Genomic DNA, 25,149 nt, shown 5'->3' on the forward strand with positions numbered 1-25,149 from the left:
GGCGCTTCTCTTTTTCAAAGAAGCAGGAGCCAGTCTGGAGGAGCCAAACCAGCGATGAAGATTTCAGGGTGCGTCGTCACAAAGGCCACTAGCCAGCGGGCAAGCAACCGGACAGACGCGGCAAGCAGGAAAATGCAGAAGGGCACCACGCAGGACTCGTGGAGTGTGGGGGGCTGGTCTTCGGTGCAGATGGTGCTTGGGGTTGGGCTTCTCAATCCCCGGTGCACAACTTCGAGGGTGCCTCAGAAGCTGCGCTTGAAGATACTAGCCACTTTTCCCAGGTAGCCGGTCCCACGTCTCTCGTCGCCTCCACGGAGCTCAGCTCTGCTGTGGAGGTGGATCAGGGTCTGAGAAGTCTGGAAGTCAAGGCTCTGGTCGGGCTCTGCAGTCGGTCCCTCGTAGAACTTTAGCAAAGCAAAGGGTAGTCTCTTGATGGTGCCTGTTTGCACAGGGTAGCCACTCCTTGGCCACAAGGGAGATTCTTCAGTCTTCTTCTTTCGTCGAATGTCAAAGGTCCAGAGTTTCTGTTCAAGTTTGCAGGTTCAGGATAATCTAAAGTCTTGAGGCCCAACTCCCACTCTTATACTAATCTGGGGGGCTGGGATACCTGCTAGGTCACGCCTTATGGGTGGGACCTGGGAGGGGGTGGTTACACCCACTTCCCTTTGTCCAGTTTCGCGCCAGAGCTGGGGCTGGAGTGCCCCAGCACAGGTTTGAACTGGACTGTGCATGGGACACCTTGTGTGCCCCAGGCATGTCTCATTCCTTTCAGCCCTCCCTGCCCCAATACACTAAAGTCTGTCTGGGGAGGTGCTAGCACCTCCCCAAGCAGGAAACCTATTGTCCAAGCCTCCCTTGCCAGGATCACTCCCAGCAGCAGGAGGTCAGACTCGTGTCTGTGGCAGCAGCATACATTTTGTGATGCTGAGGCTTTGGTTAGAGTTAAACAGCAAAGTAGGATTTTAACATGTCTCTCCCTCTAGAAGGGGGGAATAATATCCTCATCACCAAAAATGGTATGGGGGTATTATTCCAAAGTGTTAGACACCTTACACGACATGTTTTGATAAAGCCAAACCATAGTTACCATAACCGTTTAAGATTATAAGGCACTTTAAGAGTATATGGTAGGCTATATCATAGAACAGCTATAAGGACATGGTTCCGAAAGCTGCAGACAGGCTCAGCTCATGCTAGAGCACCATCTCACATGTTACCAAGCACTCTGCCTCCAGGATTGTTAAGGCCTGCCATAGGAGTGACTGATAGGTACACATGTGTCTATATATAAGGGTAGATATAGGCATACTATATCTAAGCAAGGGGTGATTACACGACCTTGCCCCAGCTGAGTGATCAGCCAGTTGTGTCTGATTGGAAGGCCAGACCAGGGGTGGCATAATACATGCTGCAGCCCCTGGGAGGCCTAGGGTACACCTATGCCCTGGGTACCTAGGGTACACTGTACAGGGTCCAATAAGGTGATCCTTACCAATTGGGAATGTACCTAGGGTACATGGAGTCCATTTTAAAGAGAGAGCAGACAGCCTGAGACCCTGAATGGCAGGATCTCAGGCCAACTAAGTCGAAAAACCAGCAAGACACTAGGCAAAAAGTTGGGGGTAACCATAGTCAGATATCCACCTTCCTACACAACCCCCCCCCCCCCCCCCCCCAAACGAAAGGAGATAAGGCTGGCCTTGACAAGGTAAGCCTCTATTGCCTAAGTGGCCATATAAGGAAGAACCAGCACTGGCATGGTTACCCCCTGTCTCATGGTCCACTAAGCAATCCCTCACCCTAAAGGTATCATAGGGTCTCCACCATAGGGAATCACTACCTTTGGTGTGTCTTTGCAAAGTAAAAGGCTGGTGTTGAGATGGAGTACTGAAGTGAGTGTCCTCAAAGTGAGGCCTCAGCTTCCTCCAATCATCCTCCACCATGGATGCCTTTCTTTCTTTCACTGAGTTGCACTGTGCTCTCAGGGTCAGCCTCTGGCTACCTAAAGCTGGAGGCTGGGTCCCTTTTGTGGGCTTACTGGAGGGACAGGTCAGGTTTGGGGCCCTAAGGTCCCATGTTTGCCTGTGCCCAACAGAATCCCTCTGGGGGAGGTCCCTAACTACCTGTAAAGGGGATCCCTCAGGAATGTTTTTACCCATCACCTGGCTAGGGCTACTAGCCAGGCAATCCTCATTCTTTTGATGGGGGGGTTCTTGTGGACAGGGGCCCTCTTGGGGTCCACTGGCCTCCCTGACCTCTGCAGCCCTGGGCTGACTGAGGCAGGGTAAAGAGAGGCAGGCTACCTGCACCAGACTGGGTCCCACCTTGGAAGGGGCCACTAACATCAGATGCTCTGCCAGGCCAGGCCTGGCTACCTCTGGGGCAGTTCCTTCACAAGGGGTGTGGTCAGATCCCTGAGGAGGCTGACCTTTTCCTAATGTCTGGTGAGAGGGAGACTTTTCTTCCCCCCCACTACTCTCTGTTTGTGTGGAGTGATCCATAGTTTCAGGCTTCACTACACCTATGTCAGTCTGAGTATGGGCTGAGACCATTAAAGCCTTGCCAACCTTTTCAGGGAGGCACTCAGTTTGGGTTTGGGCTGTGACTGTCACAGCTCTGCCAATCTCTACAGGGAAGTCTGTCTGTGCCTGGGCTGTGGCTACCACTGCCCTTCCAACCTTTTCAGGGAGGAAATCTACTTGGACAGGGGTTGTGGCTGGCACAACCCCACTACCCTTTTTTGAAAGGCCTACCATTTTAGAATGGGTGTCTTGTTCAACTCCAGCCCAAGCTGAGAGTTCTAAGTCATTCCCCAGTAAGCAGTCCACAGGCAAGGTTGGAGACACTGCCACCCTTTTAGGGCCAGTGACACCTCCCCAGCTGAGACATACCTCTGCCATGGGATGACTGTTCTGTTTGCCATCAATGTTAGTTACCTGGTATGAGAAACCAGGCAAAAGCTGCTCAGAGGGAACTAGCCTATAGTGATGCTAGCTCCAGTGTCTCTCTAGGCCTCAGCTTTTCTACCATTGATGTAGGGCTCCTGTCTGTACCTACCCAAAGTGTTGGGACAGGCAGTGAAGTTGGCAAACCCCATGCCACCATCACAGACAAGAGTAGCTGCTGTAGGGGAATTGGCTAAGCCAGGGTCCCCCTGTGTTCCCCAAGAAAACCCAACCAAATTTTTGGGGGCACTCCCACCACCTGGGGGATTACTGCTGACAGTAATAGGTGGTGTGACAGGAGTAGTTGGAGGAACAGTTTTGTTTTTAGCCTTTGGGCAACTGCTGTCAGTTTTCCAATGCCCAGGAGTTTTACACTCATGGTAGTAAGGCTTTTTAACTGTGGTAGAGGAGGGAGCTTGGGACCCACCACCCTGTGTGGAGTTTTGGGGCCCTGAGGAAGATTTCTCCTTTGTTTTATCCCCACCCTTCTCTTGAGGCTTGGTGGTATCTTTCTTTTGGTCACCACCCTGATTTTTAGGCCTAATCCTGGTCCTGACCCATTTATCTGCCCTCTTTCCCAATTCTTGGGGAGAGGTCAAATCTGAGTCTACCAGGTGTTGATGGAGAAGCTGGTTCTGACAATTACTAAGGATCTGCTCCCTCATAATCAAGTTGTACAATCCTGTATAGTCCTGCACCTTGCTGCCAGTTAACCAACCTTCCAAAGCCTTAGTGGTACAATCCACAAAATCAGACCAGTCCTGTGTCTGTGTCTTCTGGGTGTCTCAGAACAACAACCTATATTGCTCAGTGGTTAAGCCAAACCCATCTATCAGAGCACTCTTCAGGACTTTGTAATTGTTAGCATCCTCATCACTGACTGTGAGGAGCTTGTCTCTACCTTTGTCAGAAAAGGAGAGCCACAAGATAGCTGCCCACTGACTCTGGGGTACCTGCTGTACTTTGCAGGCCCTCTCCAAAGCAGTCATCCACTTGTGGATGTCATCCCCATTCTGATATGGGGGGACTATCTTGCTTAGGTTTCTATGGTCATAAGACCTATCCCTATCTCTAGGAATGTTGCTGCCACCAGTGGGTTCTGACCCACACAATTTTTGTTCTCTAGCCAGAGCAAGCTTCTCTTTGGCAAGGGCAAGTTCTTCCCTCTGAATCCTCAGATTAGCTTCCCTCATTCTGGCTTCATGCTCCTTTCTCTCAGGGGAAGTCATTCCCCTGTGAGAGGAAACACTAGAGATGCTAGAGACATGGGAGTGGATGGATTCCCTTGAAGGGGATCTGTCCCTCCTGCTTCTCTGTGTAAGCCTACTTGGGGGTCTTTATGGGGGGACCCCATGCAAACTCCCATGTAAGCTTAGGTTAGCCTGGCTAAGTCTTCCTACTTGGCCCTGGCTGTCTACCTCTTCATCTGAAGTCCCATCTGACTCATCTGTGGTGGGTAGACCCTCCTTTGTACCTAGGGTACCTGCCTGTGAGGCTTTAAGAGCATCATACTCCTCTAGGAGTTGTCTTAACTGAAGGAGGGTAGGGTTTGCACCCTGTTTTATTCCTCTGGGGGTACACAATTGTCTCATCTCCTGGAATGTTAGGGTATCATATCTAGAGGGGGTCTTCTGCAGACCTGACCCTCCTGAGAGAGCATCTACTTGATCTCCTCCCAGAGACATGATCTAGTGAGGGTGTGGTGTGTGCACCTACCTACACTAGTTGTTTCTACTAAACCTCTCTGGTAGTTGTAGTCAGGGTGTGTTACTCCCTTCAACCTACAACTACTAAGTCCAGTAGGACTTAAGTATTATAATCTATGTTATATGTACCTTGACAATATCTGTGTGATCTTTCAATTTAGTATCTCAAGATTACAATGGTATTACAACAGCAAGCTCAGATCCCAACCGCTGCTCACCAATGTGAGAAGTTGGCCTGATGTATGATGTCACTAGTTCTAGTGTACACCTTATATCAGTCCAAATACCCTTATGGTGATTGGTTGTAAAGTCAACCTTATAGACCAGCTATCCTAGTGGTAGCATGGACAAGAGCAGTCTTAGGCTAAACTCTGAATGGCATGTGAAGCCAGCTGTGATACCATATATAATCCCTTGAATACCAAATGAAAGGACACCACAACAGATATATATATAAAATAAAGTGTATTTATTCTAGTCAAACCCTCAGCACTCTTTATGAGATTAGAGGTAAGTACAACACAGTCTTATTTAAGCATACATTAAGTCACACAGGTAAGTAATACAGTTAGGCCCTAGGGGCCACGCAAACCATATACTAAGTAAGTGGTATAAGGACCACTGTCACGGGAATAGGATAGGCCTAGGCCTAGGGAATCGCTGGGGCTACACTATACTACCAAAGGTTAGGAAGTGGGAGGCCCACGGGATTCAGGTGCAGAGTGGAAACACTCACGCGTAATGCGTAAAAGTCACTAGCAATAGTACAGTTTAGAAATAGATCGATTTAGGACACTTCCGGAGTAGCTAGGAAGTCGAGACTGGAAAACTAGACACTAGAATAGTCACTATCCTGATGAGCACCGGAGTACCCAAGTTACCTAGCCCACAGGCTGTGGGTGCATAGGGATGAAGTTGCGTCGGGTTTCGTCGTCGACTCCTATGGATGCCTGAAGAAAGATGCTGACAGGCAGTCAGTGAAGAGTGTCCGGTGGATCCCAAGGCTGGGATCAAGAAGAGAGGAGACCTGCAAGCAGAAGGGACAGAATCAAGGTCACTAGCCAGTGACCACGTGGAACCAGGAAGGAACCAGGCGATGTCGTGAAGATTGCAGGTGAAGGTGAAGCTTGTCGCTGCAGCCACGAGGACCAGGGAACGTCGAGGACGACCAGGACCAGGAGGCGAGCTGTCCCACGAAGGCTCTTGCTGTCGGCGGCGTCGAAGTTGGACTAGGACTCACCAAGCCTTGGCAAGCGGAACCCACGCAGAACGGAGGACTTGCTTCTGGTGCAGACCAGGAAGGTCTGGGGTGCTTCTCTTTTTCAAAGAAGCAGGAGCCAGTCTGGAGGAGCCAAACCAGCGATGAAGATTTCAGGGTGCGTCGTCACAAAGGCCACTAGCCAGCGGGCAAGCAACCGGACAGACGCGGCAAGCAGGAAAATGCAGAAGGGCACCACGCAGGACTCGTGGAGTGTGGGGGGGGCTGGTCTTCGGTGCAGATGGTGCTTGGGGTTGGGGCTTCTCAATCCCCGGTGCACAACTTCGAGGGTGCCTCAGAAGCTGCGCTTGAAGATACTAGCCACTTTTCCCAGGTAGCCGGTCCCACGTCTCTCGTCGCCTCCACGGATCTCAGCTCTGCTGTGGAGGTGGATCAGGGTCGGAGAAGTCTGGAAGTCAAGGCTCTGGTCGGGCTCTGCAGTCGGTCCCTCGTAGAACTTTAGCAAAGCAAAGGGTAGTCTCTTGATGGTGCCTGTTTGCACAGGGTAGCCACTCCTTGGCCACAAGGGAGATTCTTCAGTCTTCTTCTTTCGTCGAATGTCGAAGGTCCAGAGTTTCTGTTCAAGTTGCAGGTTCAGGATAATCTAAAGTCTTGAGGCCCAACTCCCACTCTTATACTAATCTGGGGGGCTGGGATACCTGCTAGGTCACGCCTTATGGGTGGGACCTGGGAGGGGGTGGTTACACCCACTTCCCTTTGTCCAGTTCCGCGCCAGAGCTGGGGCTGGAGTGCCCCAGCACAGGTTTGAACTGGACTATGCATGGGACACCTTGTGTGCCCCAGGCATGTCTCATTCCTTTCAGCCCACCCTGCCCCAATACACTAAAGTCTGTCTGGGGAGGTGCTAGCACCTCCCCAAGCAGGAAACCTATTGTCCAAGCCTCCCTTGCCAGGATCACTCCCAGCAGCAGGAGGTCAGACTCGTGTCTGTGGCAGCAGCATCCATTTTGTGATGCTGAGGCTTTGGTTAGAGTTAAACAGCAAAGTAGGATTTTAACATGTCTCTCCCTCTAGAAGGGGGGAATAATATCCTCATCACCAGAAATGGTATGGGGGTATTATTCCAAAGTGTTAGACACCTTACACGACATGTTTTGATAAAGCCAAACCATAGTTACCATAACCGTTTAAGATTATAAGGCACTTTAAGAGTATATGGTAGGCTATATCATAGAACAGCTATAAGGACATGGTTCCGAAAGCTGCAGACAGGCTCAGCTCATGCTAGAGCACCATCTCACATGTTACCAAGCACTCTGCCTCCAGGATTGTTAAGGCCTGCCATAGGAGTGACTGATAGGTACACATATGTCTATAAGCAAGGGGTGATTACACGACCTTGCCCCAGCTGAGTGATCAGCCAGTTGTGTCTGATTGGAAGGCCAGACCAGGGGTGGCATAATACATGCTGCAGCCCCTGGGAGGCCTAGGGTACACCTATGCCCTGGGTACCTAGGGTACAGGGTCCAATAAGGTGATCCTTACCAATTGGGAATGTACCTAGGGTACATGGAGTCCATTTTAAAGAGAGAGCAGACCGCCTGAGACCCTGAATGGCAGGATCTCAGGCCAACTAAGTCGAAAAACCAGCTAGACACTAGGCAAAAAGTTGGGGGTAACCATAGTCAGATATCCACCTTCCTACATTTGGGTCTACCTTAAACCTCACCAAATCACATATACAGCCGTTTCTTTTTGCAATTCTCAATGCCATCACTGGCAAGGCATATCCCACCCAACAAAGAATGCTGATTTTCCAACAGCTTCTACCTCGTTTTCAGCTGAATCATCATCTTAAAGTCAGAACAGTGATGTGCCTTTTAGGAATGATGGCCTCTTGCATCATCCATCACCATAGTTCCCCATGCTGGACTCTACATGCATCCATTGCAGGGGTGCCTCTCAGCACAATTGTCACAAGCGGACGGGGCATCAACTGGATCTAGTGTTGGTAAGGACAAGCACTCTTCACTCTCTGCATGGTAGAACAGCAATAATCTGTTGCAGGACCCTATTCCACATGATCATGAAGACAGATGCATCCCTCGTCTGCCGGTAGAGAACATCTACACAGCATGTCAGTTCAGGGTCTGTTGTCACCCCAGTAGCAGGAGTTCCACATAAACTACCTGGAACTTCTTACAATTCATCTAACCCTCAAAGCTTTCTTTCTGAATATTCAGGGCAAGGTAGTGCTGGAAAAGAGAGACAACATGATTGCCATGTATTAACTGCAGAAACAGGGCAGTACCCACTCACACAAGCTATCACCACTGGCGCAGAAGAATTGGCATTGGGCAAATCAGCATCAAATCCACCTCCTAGCAAAGTAACTCCCATGAGTAGACCTCAACTTTGCTGACCTACTCAGCCTGATGTATCAACAAGCCCATGAGTAGGAACTCCACCCACATGTCCTACTCCCAACATTAGGGTTTCCTTCAAATAGATCTATTTGTCACTCATGAAAATGCAAAATGCCAAGTCTTTGCCAACAGTTTCCGACAGTCTATGGACAATTCTCGATGGATGAACTGGTAATGGATATTTGCCTACGTTTCTCCTCCTCGCTCACTCCTTCTGTACATGGTTAGAACGCCACAGAAAACGTCCCTCACTCTCATCCTGGTGGCTCTCATATGGGCCAGACAACCATGTTACTCAGCCATCCTTGAGATGTTTATTACACCTCACAAAAGGCTCTCCAACACGCCGGACCTTCTCACACAAAACAGGACACGATCAGACAACAAGACCCCAGTCAAATCAATCTAGCAATTTGGCACCTTTGGTCTTAGAGTTTGGATCTCTAAATGCACATCCTAAAAGAAGCTTGTAGACCTACAACTAGAGCTTGCTATGCAGCAAAGTGGACAAAATGTATCTAAATGTTTGGACCCCTTTAAACCAACTGTTAAAGACATTGTTTAATATCTGCTTCACCTCTGGAAATTGTAGTTAGCTTCTGTAAACTTACACCTTGGGGCTTTTTCTGCATATATGCAAAATCGAGAACATTCTTCCATTTTTTGAATTGCAGATATTGAAGCCTTTATGGAAGGCCTTAAGACGATTTTCCCACCTGCCCCACTCTGGATCCTTAACACAGCATTTACAAGACTCATGGTTCTTCCATTGAAACCACTATATTCCTTTCCTTTGTAATTCCTCTCCTAGAAAGTAGCTTTCCTCATTGCTATTACCTTGCCAAGAGATTTGATGAAGTACGGCCTTTCGCCTTGCAACAACGTTTTATCCAGGTTCATGCAGTTAGGGTTGTTCTTAGAATTGACCCTAAATTTCTGCCCAAGATGGTCTCTGCTGCTGTCTCAACCAAACACTTGAGATGCCAGTCTTTTCCCCTTACTCAGATTCAGAAGCAGAAATAACCCTTCATACCCTAGATGCTTAAAAAGGCTCTAGTGTACTACATTGATGGAGCTAAATCTTTTCATAAAACTCAATAGCTCTTTGTTGCTTTTGCTGGACCTCATTAAGGTCACCCAATATCAAAAGCTGGCACAGTTAGATAGATCATTACATATATCCAAACTTGGTACATTAAAGCATTACTTTGTTGATATTCTCGTCTGTCAGCAGGTTAAAGTTGGCCAAAGAGTACTAAGAACTGCTTCAGAAATCTGTGCCATATACTGATTAGCCACCCGTTTGGAGGAGTACTGCTTTACACTCTGAGCAGACATGTGCACTACATCCATGCATGCTACGAACGGAACATGCTACTCACCCTGTAAGCATCTGTTCATACCCTGTAGTGCTGTAGATTCACTTGCACCCACCCTCCTCCCTGGAGTCAGCGTATTGTTTTAGACCCCTATAACATTAGCATTTGTAAGTCCTATATGATGGTATAGTCACCATATTCTAACTGATCACTACTTCATACTTATGCTCACCCTCTATGCAAAAATACAATCTAACAATAGAGTTACGCCCCATGCACATTGCCAACTGAGAGGGAGTTGCAGACTACCTCGTGACTCAAAAAGACTTTTTCGAACAAAAACAACTTTCGACATCCAAGCCACACACTATATGGCAGGTTTATGGAGAGCATTTTATTCTGCAGCACTATAGGCCACGAATAGATGCGTACAGCGTAAGTAATGTTTTCTTCATACACATTACTTGTTGCCCATATAATGATAGAGAATTTGACTTTAAATCCAGGGACAGACACTGGTTGTTAGTCTTGTACTCCTAGCCTCAAAGGGAAGCTGCTCTTTTTTTCTGACCTTTTGAGAAATAAGTCTCCTCTGTAGTGTTTAAACTTTGAGCTCATTTTACAGCTATATAACTATTTAGAGTTAAACACAGAAGCCCTTAAATGTGGTAGGAAAGCGCCTTGTCTTACATAAAACACCAAAAAGCTAGCCTTACAATAGATTTCTCCTCTGCAATGAACTGTCGGGGTTCAATTGCTTTTTAATTACAGATGCACTATGTAGACTACATTCTTATTCCACTTTCCAGTTTACTTCATCCACAGATTTTGTCAATTATATTTTTTATAGATGCAGAGTCCAGACACGTTATCTGCTATGTCAAATCCTCGCGCAATGCAAGCTTTGCTACAGATTCAGCAAGGTCTGCAGACATTAGCAACAGAAGCACCAACGCTTATACCAGGGTAAGAATCTTTAAGTGAAACAATCATAATTACTGCTCTCTTGTTTCATATTGCTGGGATAAAGATTTGTCCAACTTCATATTGGTGGGCTTGAATAAGAAAACATGTTGACAGTGTATTGTTAGAAATATAACCAAAAGTAAAAGTTCGAGGCATATGAGCTGCAGATTACACACTGTGCATAGATCGCCATCTGGTGTTGGGTCCGGATGTTTGCAGTTGTTTTTCCTCTTGGAAAGTCTTTGGAAGTCACGAGGTATGTGACTCCTCCTTTGGATCGTATTGCGCATGGGCTTCGGCTCCATCCTCAGATTGTTTTTTTCCGCCATTGGGCTCCGAGGTGATCTTCGCGCTCCGGTTCCGAACAGTTTCCAGTTTTTCTATCGACGTGCAATCCTCACCCCAATTCACGGTATTGTTTTCGATCGCGATCTCAACACTCGGCGCGGCTCTGATTGATCAAGACCTTCGATTCCAGTCGTCGACGACTGCCTTCGGGCCAAGCTCCGGTCCTGGCTAATGGAAAGGACTCCCTTCAAGAAGTGCCCCCGATGTGGGTCCAAATTTCCCCACACCGACCTTCACGAAGTATGTAACCTCTGCCTCTCCCCTGAACACGAGGCTCAAGACTGTCCGTCGTGCAAGTCCTTCCGGTCCAAGAAAACAATTCGAGACCGAAGGGCACGAAGAACAATGGCACACTCATCGACGGCGATTCCAGACGACATCTTCGGGGAAGGCGTCAACGCTCCAGAAGGACAACACACCGACGAGGGCCTCGTCAGCGCCTCCGAAGCCAATGATTCAGATGTGGAGGACATCACTCCAGCACAGAGGGTCGTGAGTAACGAAGACCCACCCTCCACGGCACGAAAAAGGCTACGGTCACGCCTTCGCCTCCAGGCCTAGGCAAGACCAAAGACCCTGCTTCCCACACCGCACCTTCAGGACCGGTAAAGAAGCCTATTAAGCCTTCCGGCGGCTCGGGCTCGAGCCAGCCCACCGTCAGTGCCGAGAAACACTCCTCCGAACCGACTGCAAAAAAAAAAATGGCCTCCTCTTCGGCACCGAGCTCCATACCGAAACACTCGGCGCGAAAAACAGCTCCAGCTGCTCGGTACCGACACCATCCCCGGAACTGAGCAAAAAACACAAGGCCACCGACATCTCGAAGCCGAAAACCATCTCGGTACCGAGTAAACAGACAGCCCTTTCCAGGCCGCATAGTTCCAAACAGCCGACTAGCGCAGACTCAAACAAGAAAACCATCGGCACCCGATGCCTTCGGCGCCGACGGACAAACCACCCTCGGAAGAACTTTTTACTCCTGATCCATCGCAAAAGACATTGATCAAGGACCCCAAAACCGGACATTTGATGCTCTGCATCAAAAAGAGACAGCTGGAAAAGCCTGCCCCAGCTCCACCTCCAAAGAGGAAGGACTCTGCTACCTCCCCTTTCAGAATGCCTTCACCACCTCCTCCACCCCCTCCACCTTCTCCCCCACCTCATCATTCTCCCCCCCACCTCATCATTTCCCCACACCCTCTCCGGATGATGATAATGATGATGTCTATGATGATATAGGGGACGTACCCCCTGACCTACCTACAGGGGACCCCACTCCCCCAGGCTCCCCAGACCCATGGAACGACTATAACATCCCTGACATTCCTAACGTCCCGCAAGATTATCTCTACCCCTCCAGACCATCCCCACCAGAAGACTCATTAGGGTTCAACCACTTACTCCAAAGGGCTGCACACACTCACGGGGTGGATCTCCATACCGACCCCATGGAGGAGGACTTCCTTCTCAATACTTTTGACACCACGCATAGGGCCACCTCCATACTGCCCATGCTCAAAGGAGTTATAAACCACGCGCCGGAGGTCTTTAAAGACCCAGTCAGAGCCAGGGACATTAACCCGCGCATAGACAAAAAATATAAAGCTGCCCCTACAGATCCCGCCTACATCAGAGGGCCAGCACCACTAGATTCCCTAGTAGTGTCTACAGCACGAAAGAGGGCAAGTTCCCAAGCGTCGGGCGAAGCGCCACCACCTGACAGAGTCAAAACTCTTGGACGCATCGGGCAAGCGCACTGCATCCCAAGCTGCCAACATATGGCGCATCGCTAATAGTCAAGCGCTACTGGCAATATACGACAGGGCCCATTATGACGAACTAGAAGCCATAATGCAACACCTCCCTGACAAATATAAAAATAGGGCAAACGAGTTAATTCAGGAGGGCAAAACCATTACCAATACCTCGATCCGCTGTGCCCTAGATGCAGCTGACACCGCCTCCAGAGCCATTATTACCAGCATCCTCCTCCGTCGCCATGCCTGGCTAAGGATCTCAGGTTTTAAACCAGAAGTGCAAGCTTTCATCCTGAACTACCCCTGTGACCAGGAACATCTATTCGGCCCAAAAAAGGACGAGGCCCTAGAAAAAAAGAAAAAAGACATCGATACGGCGAAATCTATGGAAGCCTTACAATCACACCCTCCCAGGCGCTCCTTTCGCCGCTCTTCCTTTCGGAGCACATCCAGAGGCTACTCCTCTGACACCGCTTCCACTTCATATAAAACCCCTACCCAATCCACCTTTACAAGGGGTTACCAAAAAGGCGGCTACAGAGGCAACAACAATAAAGGCAGAGGCAAGACAAACACCGCCCGCTCTGCCGCCGCACCTACCCAATGACTCCCCTCAGACCATCCTACTCCGGTCGGGGGCAGACTCCAAAATTTCCTTCCTGTCTGGACTACCATCACCTCAGACAAATGGGTAACGCAAATAATTCGGTCAGGCTACTGCCTAGAACTAATATCTACCCCCCCATACATTCCACCCAGACAACGCCCAATGTCACAAGAACATCTAACACTACTAAAGCAGGAGGCAATCTCCCTCCTACAAAAGGGGGCGATAGAACGGGTTCCTACCAACCAACAAAATATAGGGTTCTACTCCCTATATTTTCCTCATACCAAAAAGGGACGACACTCTACGGCCCATCCTAGACCTCAGGCCCCTAAACCGATACATACACTCAGACCATTTCCACATGGTAACACTTCAGCAGGTACTTCCACTGCTCTCCCACAACGATTTCCTGACCACTTTAGACCTCAAAGACGCCTATTTCCACATTCCTGTTCACAACGCTCACAGGAAGTTCCTCAGATTTGTAGTGGACGGCCAACACTACCAATTCAAAGTACTCCCATTTGGAGTCACAACAGCACCACGAGTATTCACCAAGTGCCTAGCAGTAGTAGCAGCACACCTGCGGAGACAACACATCCATGTCTTCCCATACCTAGACGACTGGCTAATAAAGGCCAGTTCATACAACCAGTGTGTACAACACACGCATGCCACTATCCAGCTACTTCACCAACTGGGCTTCACAGTAAACCACGCAAAGTCCCATCTCCAACCGTCAAACGTAAAACAATATCTGGGTGTCACTATAGACACCTCAAAAGCGCTAGCCTACCCCAGCCCTGCCAGGATAGCAAGCATTCAAGCTCTACGCGCAAAATTTCAGCTACAACACTCTCTTCCAGCTAGAGTGTTCATGCAACTAATAGGAATGATGGCCTCTTGCATATTCATAGTACCTCACGCAAGACTCCAAATGCGTCCTCTCCAAGAGTGCTTAGCGCGCCAATGGAACCAGGCCCAGGGTCAATTAACAGATCTGGTGTTGGTAGACGGTTGTACCCATCGCTCTCTGCAGTGGTGGACCACCAAAAACCTTTCCAAAGGGCGACCGTTCCTGGACCTGGTTCCTCAGATAGTACTGACAACGGACGCATTGCTCTCCGGCTGGGTGAGCTCACCTATTACATCACACCATGCAAGGGAGATGGAAACCTCAACAGAAGTTACTCCACATCAACCATCTGGAGTTACTAGCCATATTTTTAGCCCTAAAATATTTTCAAACACAGATTTCAGGCAAGGCAGTCCTAGTCCGCACAGACATGACAGCCATGTACTATATACAAAAACAAGGCAGCACTCACTCTCCGCAGCACTCACTCTCCACAGCTCTCTCAGCTAGCACAGAGCATATGGAGATGGGCCATACCACACAAAATCTTTCTCCTATCCCAACATGTCCCAGGAGTCCAAAACACTATGGCAGATCTGCTCAGCAGACAAACACAACAAGTCCACGAGTGGGAACTCCACCCGCAAGTTCTTCACCCGTACTTTCAAATGTGGGGGCATCCACAGATAGACCTCTTCGCCACCCACGAAAACGCCAAATGCCCAAGCTTCGCCGCCAGATATCCACACCCATTGTCAAAAAGCAATGCAATATGGATGAACTGGTCAGGCAGATTTGCATACGCTTTTCCGCCTCTCCCACTCATTCCATTAGTGGTGCGCAAACTACAACAACACTTCCTCTCACTAATCCTAGTGGCTCCAACTTGGGCCAGACAACCGTGGTACACCACACTGCTGGAACTATCTGTAGTACCGCACCAAAAGTTACACCTCTCTCCACACCTCTTAACCCAGAACCATGGAGAGATCAGGCACCCGGACCCAGCTCAGCTCAACCTTGCGATCTGGCTCCTGAAATCCTAGAATTCGGTTATCTAAATCTTCCCCCTGACTGCATGAACGTCATTAAAGAAGCTGGCGGCCTACCACTAGAGCGTGCTACGCAGCCAAGTGGAAATGTTTTGTTGTCTATTGTCACAACAATACCATCAATCCCCGAGACGTGTCCATTCAACACATCATAGGCTATTTACTACACCTACAAAGATGCAATCTAGCCTATACGTCCATTAGACTGCACCTTGCAGCCATAGCAGCTTATCTACAAAACGGGCAACATTTTAGAGTACCTGCCATTAAAACCTTCATGGAAGCCCTCAAAAGAATAATTCCCCCCAGAGTGCCACCCTCACCTGTGTGGAACCTAAATATCGTTCTCACCAGACTAATGGGACCTCCCTTTGAACCCCTACACAAATGTGAACTTCAATTCCTAACATGGAAAAACGCCTTTCTTGTAGCCATCACTTCCCTCAGAAGGGTCAGTGAGATACAAGCACTTACCATTCAAGAACCTTTTCTCCAAATGCACCATAATAAGGTTGTTCTCCGTACAAACCCAAAATTCCTCCCTAAAGTCATTTCTCCTTTTCACCTAAACCAATCTGTAGAACTACCAGTATTCTTCTCGCAACCACAGACCATTGCAGAAAGAGCTCTTCACACACTAGATGTCAAACGAACCTTACTCTACTACATCGAGAGAACACAACCTTTTCGTAAGACCAAACAACTGTTTGTCTCTTTCTCACCACCACACAAAGGCAACCCCATCTCCAAATCTGGGATAGCTAGGTGGATTGTCAAATGCAGTCAGATTTGCTACCACAAAGCAAAACGAACGCTATCCGTTCCCCCTAAAGCCCACTCTACACGTAAAATAGGGGCTTCAGTGGCATTTCTAGGAAACATCCCATTAGATGATATCTGCAGAGCAACTACATGGTCAACACCGCACGCTTTCACTAAACATTATTGTGTAAATGTGCAAACTAAGCAACAGGCTAGTGTGGGCCAGGTTGTACTCAAAACATTATTTCAAACCACTGCAACAGATACCGGTAGTCGCCGCTAAGAATGGGTACTGCTATATAATCTATGCACAGTGTGTAATCTGCAGCTCATATGCCTCGAACGGCATATGCTACTTACCAGTATGCATCTGTTCTTGGCATGTAGAGCTGCAGATCTACACACGCCCACCCGCCTCCCCGGCTGCCTTTATCTGTTCCAGTTTATATTATTTAGTTACAACACACATAGGCATCTTCACTGTTATTACTACGCTCCATCTTTCCCTGCTGGCGAAAAACAATCTGAGGATGGAGCCGAAGCCCATGTGCAATACGATCCAAAGGAGGAGTCTCATACCTCGTGACTTCCAAAGAATTTCCAAGAGGAAAAAAAACTGCAAACATCCGGGCCCAACACCAGATGGCGATCTATGCACAGTGTGTAGATCTGCAGCTCTACATGTCAAGAACAGATGCATACTGGTAAGTAGCATTTGCCTTACAAGGCCATGGATCAGTTTCATTGACTACAAAGGATGGTTTTCATACTGAATTACTTTATTTTTTTGATTTTCAATCAGTCTTTGTGTGCAAAAATTCTTAGGATATGTTATGTGCTTGCTTAGCTGGGTAACCCACTGTGTGGACTGCTATTCAATGTCAGTTCAGCTTTCATGCAGTGTCCTTTTCACATGTTTGAAGCTTAAGCTGACTGGCAGTTTTTACTTCGTATTAGGAGAGCCCATGCAGGTTAGGAATGGTCCCTAGTAGTTTTGCTATTACTTCATATCATTCTTTGAGAACCATGGCCGGTATGGGTCAGTTTTTCTAGGAGAGATGCAAGTAGTGCAAAATCATAAAGTTGCCTGTTAACTTAGAAATCTGTAATCAAAAGAAATTGTTAAGGGTGCTGGTTATTTTGTGGCTCTTTCTTCATTTGTTGCTAACAACCTTTTTGTCTTTACAGCGTAGCACCAGGTTTGGGAGGCTTGGCAGGCACTGGTGTTCCTCCAGGGACAGCTGCACCCACCCCTGTACCTACTGAAAGTACCACTCCATCAACATGTGTAACAGAGCCTGGGCATCAGCAGTTCGTTCAACAGATGCTGCAAGCACTTACTGGAGCTAACCCTCAGGTATGTTTTTAAGCTAAGAAAAGAGCAATCATTTGCTAATAAACATTATGTTTGTAGTATGAATGTATACATACGCTTAGCATCTTCCTGACATTTAGTTTGGACGTTTGCAGGTTGTTTTTCTTAGAAATATCTTGAGTCACGATATATCACTGACTAATTCTCTTGGTGTATATAGAGCATGGCACTGACTCTATCTTAGATTGTTGTTTCTCTGCCATCTGGTTTGGTCATTCAACAAGTGGACTCTGAGGTTGTTGTGGTTCTTGATGTTTTGTCGGCCCCTTCGGTGGTTTTCTGTCCTACCGCATTGGGCTCCTTAGAGCTCGACCACTACCTGTGTTCCAAGACACAGTCTTCAACACCTTAGAGAACACATTTGTTACCAAAATCATCAAGGCCCTACTCCCCTCATGGACCCAGCACCGTTCCTAACCCACCATCGCCTGAGAATGCTGCATTTGTGATAGAACACACACCATTCCAGAATTGCCCTTGCTGTCACATCAAATATCTGTGGGCGGACCACCATGAAGTGTGTACTATATGCAGTGCTTAATCTGAGCCAGTGGTTTCTGGTGCTCGGCACTGGCACTTGATTGTCAACTCCAGCGCTTGTGACAGTCTGCCACAAGGTGGCACTGTCTGCCATGACCCCAACAAAAGTGAATTATAAATTCAATATACATTAAAAATTACTTACCTGCCTCCCAAGCCATTCATACAGCTTTGGGGCCTGCAATAGTCCAAATTGTCACACTTGTAGGAGTGTGATGGTTAGCAGTTGCGTTTGTTACTATCATTGCAGCATGGTAGGTGCATTGTGTGAGGCAAGCTGCAGTGGCCTCTTGACAAGACACCTGGCATTTTTTTTTATTAAACAGATTAAGCACTGAATCTATGCCTATTGTTCACTACCACCAAAAACCACCAATGAAGACCATGCTCAAGGTTATGAGTATGTCTGCTTCTCAGGACAAATCCTGGTCCTTCAATAGACCCAAAGACCCCTCATTGATGCAAAGCACTGCTCCAAATGGAGTCTGGCCTCAAGCCCAGAACTCAGCACACCAGCTAGGAACAAGTCAAGGTCCGAGTCCTGAGTGGCTTCAGCAGGAGTGTGACGTTAGCTAAGCCACCTCTCCATACACCTGATCACTGAAAAGCTGTCCGCTGCCACTTTTAGGAGCATGTGCCTTGAAAGAGGTGACTTGCTTTTGAGAAAGAACCTACTTTCCAGGCCTTCTTCCCCAGAACCCACACCCAAGAGATGCAGCCACTAGCCCTGTCCCTCTGCTCCACAGTTCTCCTCCATCCCCACCTCAACCTGCAGCCCCACACACAACTCCACTCCCTCCCCCGTGCCAGAGTCACCAGGGAGTTCCACCCTCTTTGGAAACCAGGCAGCCTCTATGGCACCTTCGATCAACCACTGGTTAAGGTCCCACAGATAACCGCCTGTACGATTATAATTTGGATCCCTCAGGGACCCTGACTTCCTATTCAGGGTCTCACCCCCAAGTGACGTTGCAGCATACCAAGAGGTTATCCAGAAGGCAGCACCAATAGTACATCGCCAGCGGCACGAGGGCAGCTGGGTGCAAAATCTGGTCGGGAGCCCAATATTATTCAATGGAGATTGGTCTCTGTGAAAAGAGGCGCAGGCTCTGGCTAGGAGGCCAGTCGGGCTGAACCAACAGGCGGAGCTCAGGCCCCACAACACTCTGGGGCATAGGGACACCCTGGTCCTCTTTTCCATGGGCCAGGGGTAACTGGTGCAGGGGTGTCCTTGGGCGTCAGGTTTATCCTTACTAGAGCAGTTGCCGTAGATGCGGCCTGCGTGCAGAGGCTACAGGTGACGTCAGAGGGTCCACCAGGGGTGAAACCACGATGTACTCGGATTCTGGAAACCTGGGGGACCCTGATGACACCGTTGGCCCACCTTGACTGGGGCTTGGAGCGACGAGTGCAGTGGTGGCTTCAGGTGTTGGGTTTTGGCGGTTCCGGTGGTCTCAGAGTCCTTTCTTTTGGAGTTGCTGTGCGATGCAGGGAACACTTCACCTGTCCCACTGAAGGTCTTGGTTCTTTATCGAATGCAGGCAGTCCTCCCAAGTTTCTGAAGTCGATGGCTGCAGGACAAGCCGACTTTGGTGCAGTTTTCGACGAGGGATGCAGGCAGACTGGCGATGCTGGTACCAGGTCAGCTGCTTCTTCTCTCCTCTCTTCCTTTGTGGCTCTTTGGGGTCCTCCCTCTTCTTAGGTCATCATGGTCTGTTTCTCTGGTGCCAGAGACTCCCCTAAATACTGAATTCAGGGTCGTTAGTGTAGGGTAGCAGCCAGTGGGCTACTGACCCTTGGAGTCACTACACACCTTTTATGACCACTTCCTGCGGAAGTGGGCATAACTCTGTCCTAGAATTCCTAGGTATGCCATCGCAAAGACCTCTACTGCTGAAATATGGAGCCCTCAGTTTAGTCCACCTTAGTAGCTAGATACTAGCCTGGAGGTGGCAAGCCTACCTGACTAGCTAATTTTTCCACCTCTCCAAAAGAAGGCAGCTTCTTCTCCATTGTGGGGAGCCACATTTTATTCCAAAGGTGGCAGCTCTTTGAAGCTTGCTGGTCTAGAAAGGCTAATCAGCAGGCCCTCCGGTGGGAGAGGGTGTTGAATCCTCTTCACGGACAAGCTTTTGTTCTGGGCCCCTTTGTCAGGGACATCTTAAGGATTTTAGGGGCCCTGGGCCAAATGTATCTTGGGGGGGGGGTCCCGTTTGGAACAGCTTTGAATTTATGATTCAATTTCAGCTCTTTCATGCCCTCTTTGGCCATGTCACTGACAGTGTACAGGCGCACTAGTTCAAATTCTAAATACATTTACATCTAATATTCAGGGATAGTGACATGTGCTTACAATATTGTAACAAATCAGCAAGTCACTAATGTTACTGCAAATAGTCTCTGTGACACCCTCCCATTTCTCATATGTAATGCCCTATTGTCATCTAAAACATTTTTTTTTATAGATGTTGCATGAAACAAACAAATTTCTCTGCAAAATGTCTGCAATAGACTCTAACACAACACCCACTTTAAAATACATTAACGGTATTTAAAAGAATTAAAGAATTAATCAAGATCAACAGGGCAAGACTCATCAGAGCAAATCAGGCTCTATTAGGGGGGCCTCCTAAACAGCTGCAGCCCTGGGCCAGAGCCCACGTTTCCCTTGCCTTAAAACGTCTCTGGCTCTTTTGTGCATAAGCTCTCACCCTTGGAGGTCAGAACAATGTCTCGGGTGGCAGGCTGGCAGGAACCAGTCAGGGAGCACACCAGAGGCTGATAGGTTTTCAGGGGGCACCTCTAAGGTGCCCTCTATGTGCATGTATTGGTAAATCCATCAATGGAATCAGTGTGAGTTTATCAATACCACATGTTTGATGCCAAACAACCATATTTTCAGTGAAGCCATCATGTGGCTGGGGAACTAGTTTTCACCAGTGTCTAGTACATGTTTTACAATGGCTTCCCTGTCCACTTGCTCTGGCAGTAATTGAACTGGCCAGAACAGGGGCCCTCACATGTAATATTCAGCACCCTGCCTCAGGGTTGTCAGGCCTTCAGTAGGGATGACTTAGGGATCATGACACACAGGGATGTGTGACATGTCGTGATTTCAATTTGGTCTGTACCAAGACACACAGCATGCAATGGCAGCCTTGCATGTGCTTGGTGAGGGGTCCTTTAGGGTGGCAATATTTGTGCTGCTGCCCTTAGTACCTAGATACCAGGAGTATCATTTACTAGGGACTTGCAGAGGGTGCTAAATGTTTTGCCAATAGGGGGAACCATTCTACAGTTTTGGGAAAGAACTCTGGCACTGGGGACCTGGTTAGCAGGAACCCAGTGCACTTCCAGTCAAAATCACATCAGTACCAGGCAAAACATGGAGATGGCTATGTCAAAAAGGGCTACTTTCCTTACATTCACCTCATGGGGTAGCATCTCCTGGGGGGAATACAGCTTTGCGGACCTGCTCAGCAGATGAGAGGGAGATTCATCCTGGATTAAACTGTTCGTTACCTCGTAAATTGCCCTCACTTTACACCTTTCTTGCATCTCCCATGGTGAAGAAGCTCAGGCAAGAATCGCTAACCCTCATAAAAGTCGCGTCAGGCAACCTTGGTACTCCACTATTCTGGAGTTGTCACTCAGCCCCCATGAGAAGCTTCCCCTCAGGCTGGATCTTCTCACATGGAGGTAAGTCAGGTCAGGCTAAATCTTGAAATTTATAATCTGGTATGAGAGTTCAGGCACCTTTATTTTCTATATCTTGAAGGGGGCCAGATGGCCCACAACACAGAATGGGGAGAGGATGTAGTATTATGGCTAGAGTGGTCGACCTTGAAGCTGGGGAACTGGGTTCGAGTCTCGGCAACGACTCTCAACATCCTGTGATTCTGGGCAAATCACTTAATCTCCCCGTGCCTAATAAAAATGAATGTGTCCTTCTCCAATGTAATGCGTTCTGATACCCGATGTCTCGGCCTAGTCCCGCTATATAATTTTTTAAAAATAAATTAAAAAAAGACCTGATATGCTGGAAAATAGAGGAGGTTCGGGCTTTACTGCTTTTCAAAAACGTGGATCCTTTAAAGACCACGGTCCAGGAGATCGTAACCTACCTTTTGCCTTTACAAAAGTCAGGCTTTGCATACTGTTCGCCTGCACTTAGCCACGGTTGTGGACTTCATGCATAACTCAGAACGTACCACTCTCTTAAGATACCCATAATGAAGTACCTCCTGCGTGGATCCTCAGTATAGGGCTTACCAGACTAATGAGTCCACCTATTAAACCTATGCATGTATGCTGTTTGCCTTCTTTCTCACTTCCCTTCAGTGAATTAGCAAGCGCTCACACTACACTTCACCTTGGCTCAGAAGAATAGTCTTAGAATTAACACTAGGTTCCTCCCTAAACTGTTATCACATTTGCACATTAATAAAACCATAGATCTCTCAGTATTTCTCCTGCAGCTATAATCTGTTGTTGAAGGAGTTCTCACATGTTAGATGTCAAAAGGTCCCTCATGTACAACATCAACCGGACAAAATTATTTCGTAAGTCCGACCATTTCCTTGTCTCCTTTGCAAAGCCTCATTAGGGAGAGCCCATCTACAAAGCTGGCATAGCCAGGTGGATTGTCAAGTACATTCAGACTTGTTACCACAAGGCAAAGAGGGTTTGCGAGCTGCACCTAGGGCACGCTCCACCTATAAGTAGGGTGCACTATGACTTTCTGAGGCAGTGTACCATTAGTGGATATCTGGAAGGCAGCCACCTGGGTAGGCACATACACACCTTTACCAAGCATTATTGTGTGGGCCCTAAGCAGGCCAACAGGTTTTAGTTGCTCAGATGTTGCTAAGATTATTTCAGACATCATCCTCCACACACTAGCCAGCACTGCGGAGAGGGTACTGCTATACAATCTATGCTAAGCATGTGTATCTTCACATGCTACAAATGGAAAATGTGACTTACTCTATAGGCATCTGTTCATATCCTGTAGTGCCGTAGATTTACATGTGCCCGCCCTCCTTTCCAGAAGCCTGTCTTTTTCACAGATCTTTTGCTTTCTTCTTTTAACTAAACATTGCGGTTCATGCACCTTACATACATTTAGAGATTTACTCACTATGCAAAAGACAATCTTGAATGCAGTTGGTCTCCATATGCAATGTTACAGTAAGAGAAGGGTCACACCATATTTCATGGCTGGAAAGTGTTTGCACTAAAACAAATTGCAAAAGTCCGAGCCCAACTCTAGATTGCGGAAGTGTGCTAAGCATGTGAATGAATCTACAGCACTACTCGCCCTACAGAGTACAATTCATGGCCAGATGATATCAGTTTAGCTTGCAACACCACATGCCCCTGCTCTCCCTAAGCAGTCCATCTGGCATATGCACTTCTATCCCTCCCTACCAGTGTCAGTGAAACTGTCCCTTTCAGTTTTGCTTCTTAACTTACAAGAAGCATGACAACAGATTGGCATGGCATCAGTAATTCATCTTGAAGGCATTTCTTTACAAAAGGCCTTAGTTGATGGATTCAAACACCGCCCAAAGTCTGTTTTCAGTGAACATGAAAATGGCACTGAGCTGAGAAGTGCTACTCTAATAATTAAGGCCCATCAAGCATTACAGAATAATAACCATGCCTCTGCTTGTGGCACTCATTCCATCGAATTCTGTACTCCTTATGAACAGCAAGTCTTCAAGCAGGCTGAGGAGGTCTGGAAGAGTGCACAAAAAGAGGGTATGCAGTTCCTACAAAGAGAGAAGGTCAAAAGCTGCCCGGGGGCAGATAGGAGGATCTTCTCCTTTAGGAGCAAGGGCCCTCACACACTCCAAGGGGTGTCAGGTTCATTATCGGCCAGCTCTTCGTTAGGTTGGCGCTGCGCTGCCTAATAGGCCCCCCATGGGGGTCTTTTTGCCGGAGTACTTTTGTTTTTGCCGAAGAGAAGAGTGAGGTGTGTGTGTGTGTGTGTGTGTGTGTGTGTGTGTGTGTGTGAGAAGAAATGTGAGTAGATTGGTCTGGAAGATATCACATGTTAGCTGGCATGTGTGGCTGTAGATATACATGCTTACCATAAGTCCACCAACTAGTGTTGGGCTCGGAAGTGTGCACGTCGTTTTGCTCCGAAAAAGTCTTTCAAGTCACAAGATGTAGTGAATCTTCCCCTTGTTTGCAGCATGCATGGTCCTCTACTCCATTGTTAGATTGTTTTTTTTTCTGCCGTCGATTTTGGTCGTGGACTCCTCTGCTCTGTCTTGACATTGTAAAAAAAACTAGCATTTAGGCCTGTAATTGTTATCGATCGCAGTCGACAGTCGACAAACTCCAGCTGACAAAGGCCCGGAGGCCCTTAACCATTCGGGGCAGATCCTTCTGTTCCAAGTTCCACTCATGTAATGCCCATCTAGTGACGTTTTTGCCCACACTGCCATGCCAGGTTTCCACACACCGACCAACACTTGGTGTGTAACTTGTGCCTGCCTCCGGATCATCAGGAATCCATCTGTGAGGCCTGTAAATGCTTCAGTTCGAAAAAGACACTGCAGGATTGACGTGCAAGACGCCTTGAAATGTCCAGATGTACTGTCAATGAAATCAGGATATTTTTGGATCTGAAGAATGCCACCACAAGGCACACGCTCGGGCATCAGCTGCAGATGAGGGCTCCCAAGGAGCCAATTCTGGGTCCGAACTCGAAATAGACAACATTCCACCAGTCCAAAACGTGGGTACTCTGCCCCATCAATCCTGATAAGTCTCAACAAACCGTAGCCCTCTCACGGGCTGCGGCTGCCTTCGGGCCATGGTTGATACTGGAAAAGCCGAAATAGCATAAGGCCCATGCCCACCAGTCATCGGGCTCAAGTTGAGACTCTGATTCAAAAGTCCCAACGCCAAAACCTCGACTCTGGTCCCTCCCAGAATCCAGCTTCAGATCAACCTCTTGGAGCTGACAGAAATCCACTTAGCATTGAAGGCCTTCATCCGATCCATCAAGGGAAGGCTGCCTCAGGTGTTCACAGGCAACACCACCGCCATGTGGTATTGCAACAAACAAGGCAGAGTGGAGTCATGGAACCTGTGCCAGAAGGCCCTGTGCCTCTGGTCTTGGCTGAGGCGCCAGGTCTTTTTCCTGGTTGTGCAGCACCTGGTGGGATCTCTGAACGCCAGGGCAGGCAAACTCAGTCATCGATGTCTTGCGGAATCAAATGGCATTCTACACTTAGAGGTGGCGAAGGTCTCTT

The 25,149-nt window shown here is 48.1% G+C and overlaps 1 protein-coding gene across 1 annotated transcript in view; it reads left to right on the plus strand.

Annotated features, from left to right (window-relative positions):
* The window catches only part of UBQLN1 (ubiquilin 1), a 512,801-nt gene that overhangs the window by 480,391 nt on the left and 7,261 nt on the right, over positions 1–25,149 (plus strand). The window contains exons 9-10 of the mRNA XM_085633159.1: positions 10,466–10,581; positions 17,155–17,323. Coding sequence (XP_085489285.1) covers positions 10,466–10,581; positions 17,155–17,323 — 285 coding nt within the window. The remainder of the gene's footprint in view (positions 1–10,465; positions 10,582–17,154; positions 17,324–25,149) is intronic.

The sequence above is a fragment of the Triturus cristatus genome, chromosome 2_1 (genome assembly GCF_964204655.1).
Source record: "Triturus cristatus chromosome 2_1, aTriCri1.1, whole genome shotgun sequence".
Classification (NCBI taxonomy): domain Eukaryota; kingdom Metazoa; phylum Chordata; class Amphibia; order Caudata; family Salamandridae; genus Triturus; species Triturus cristatus.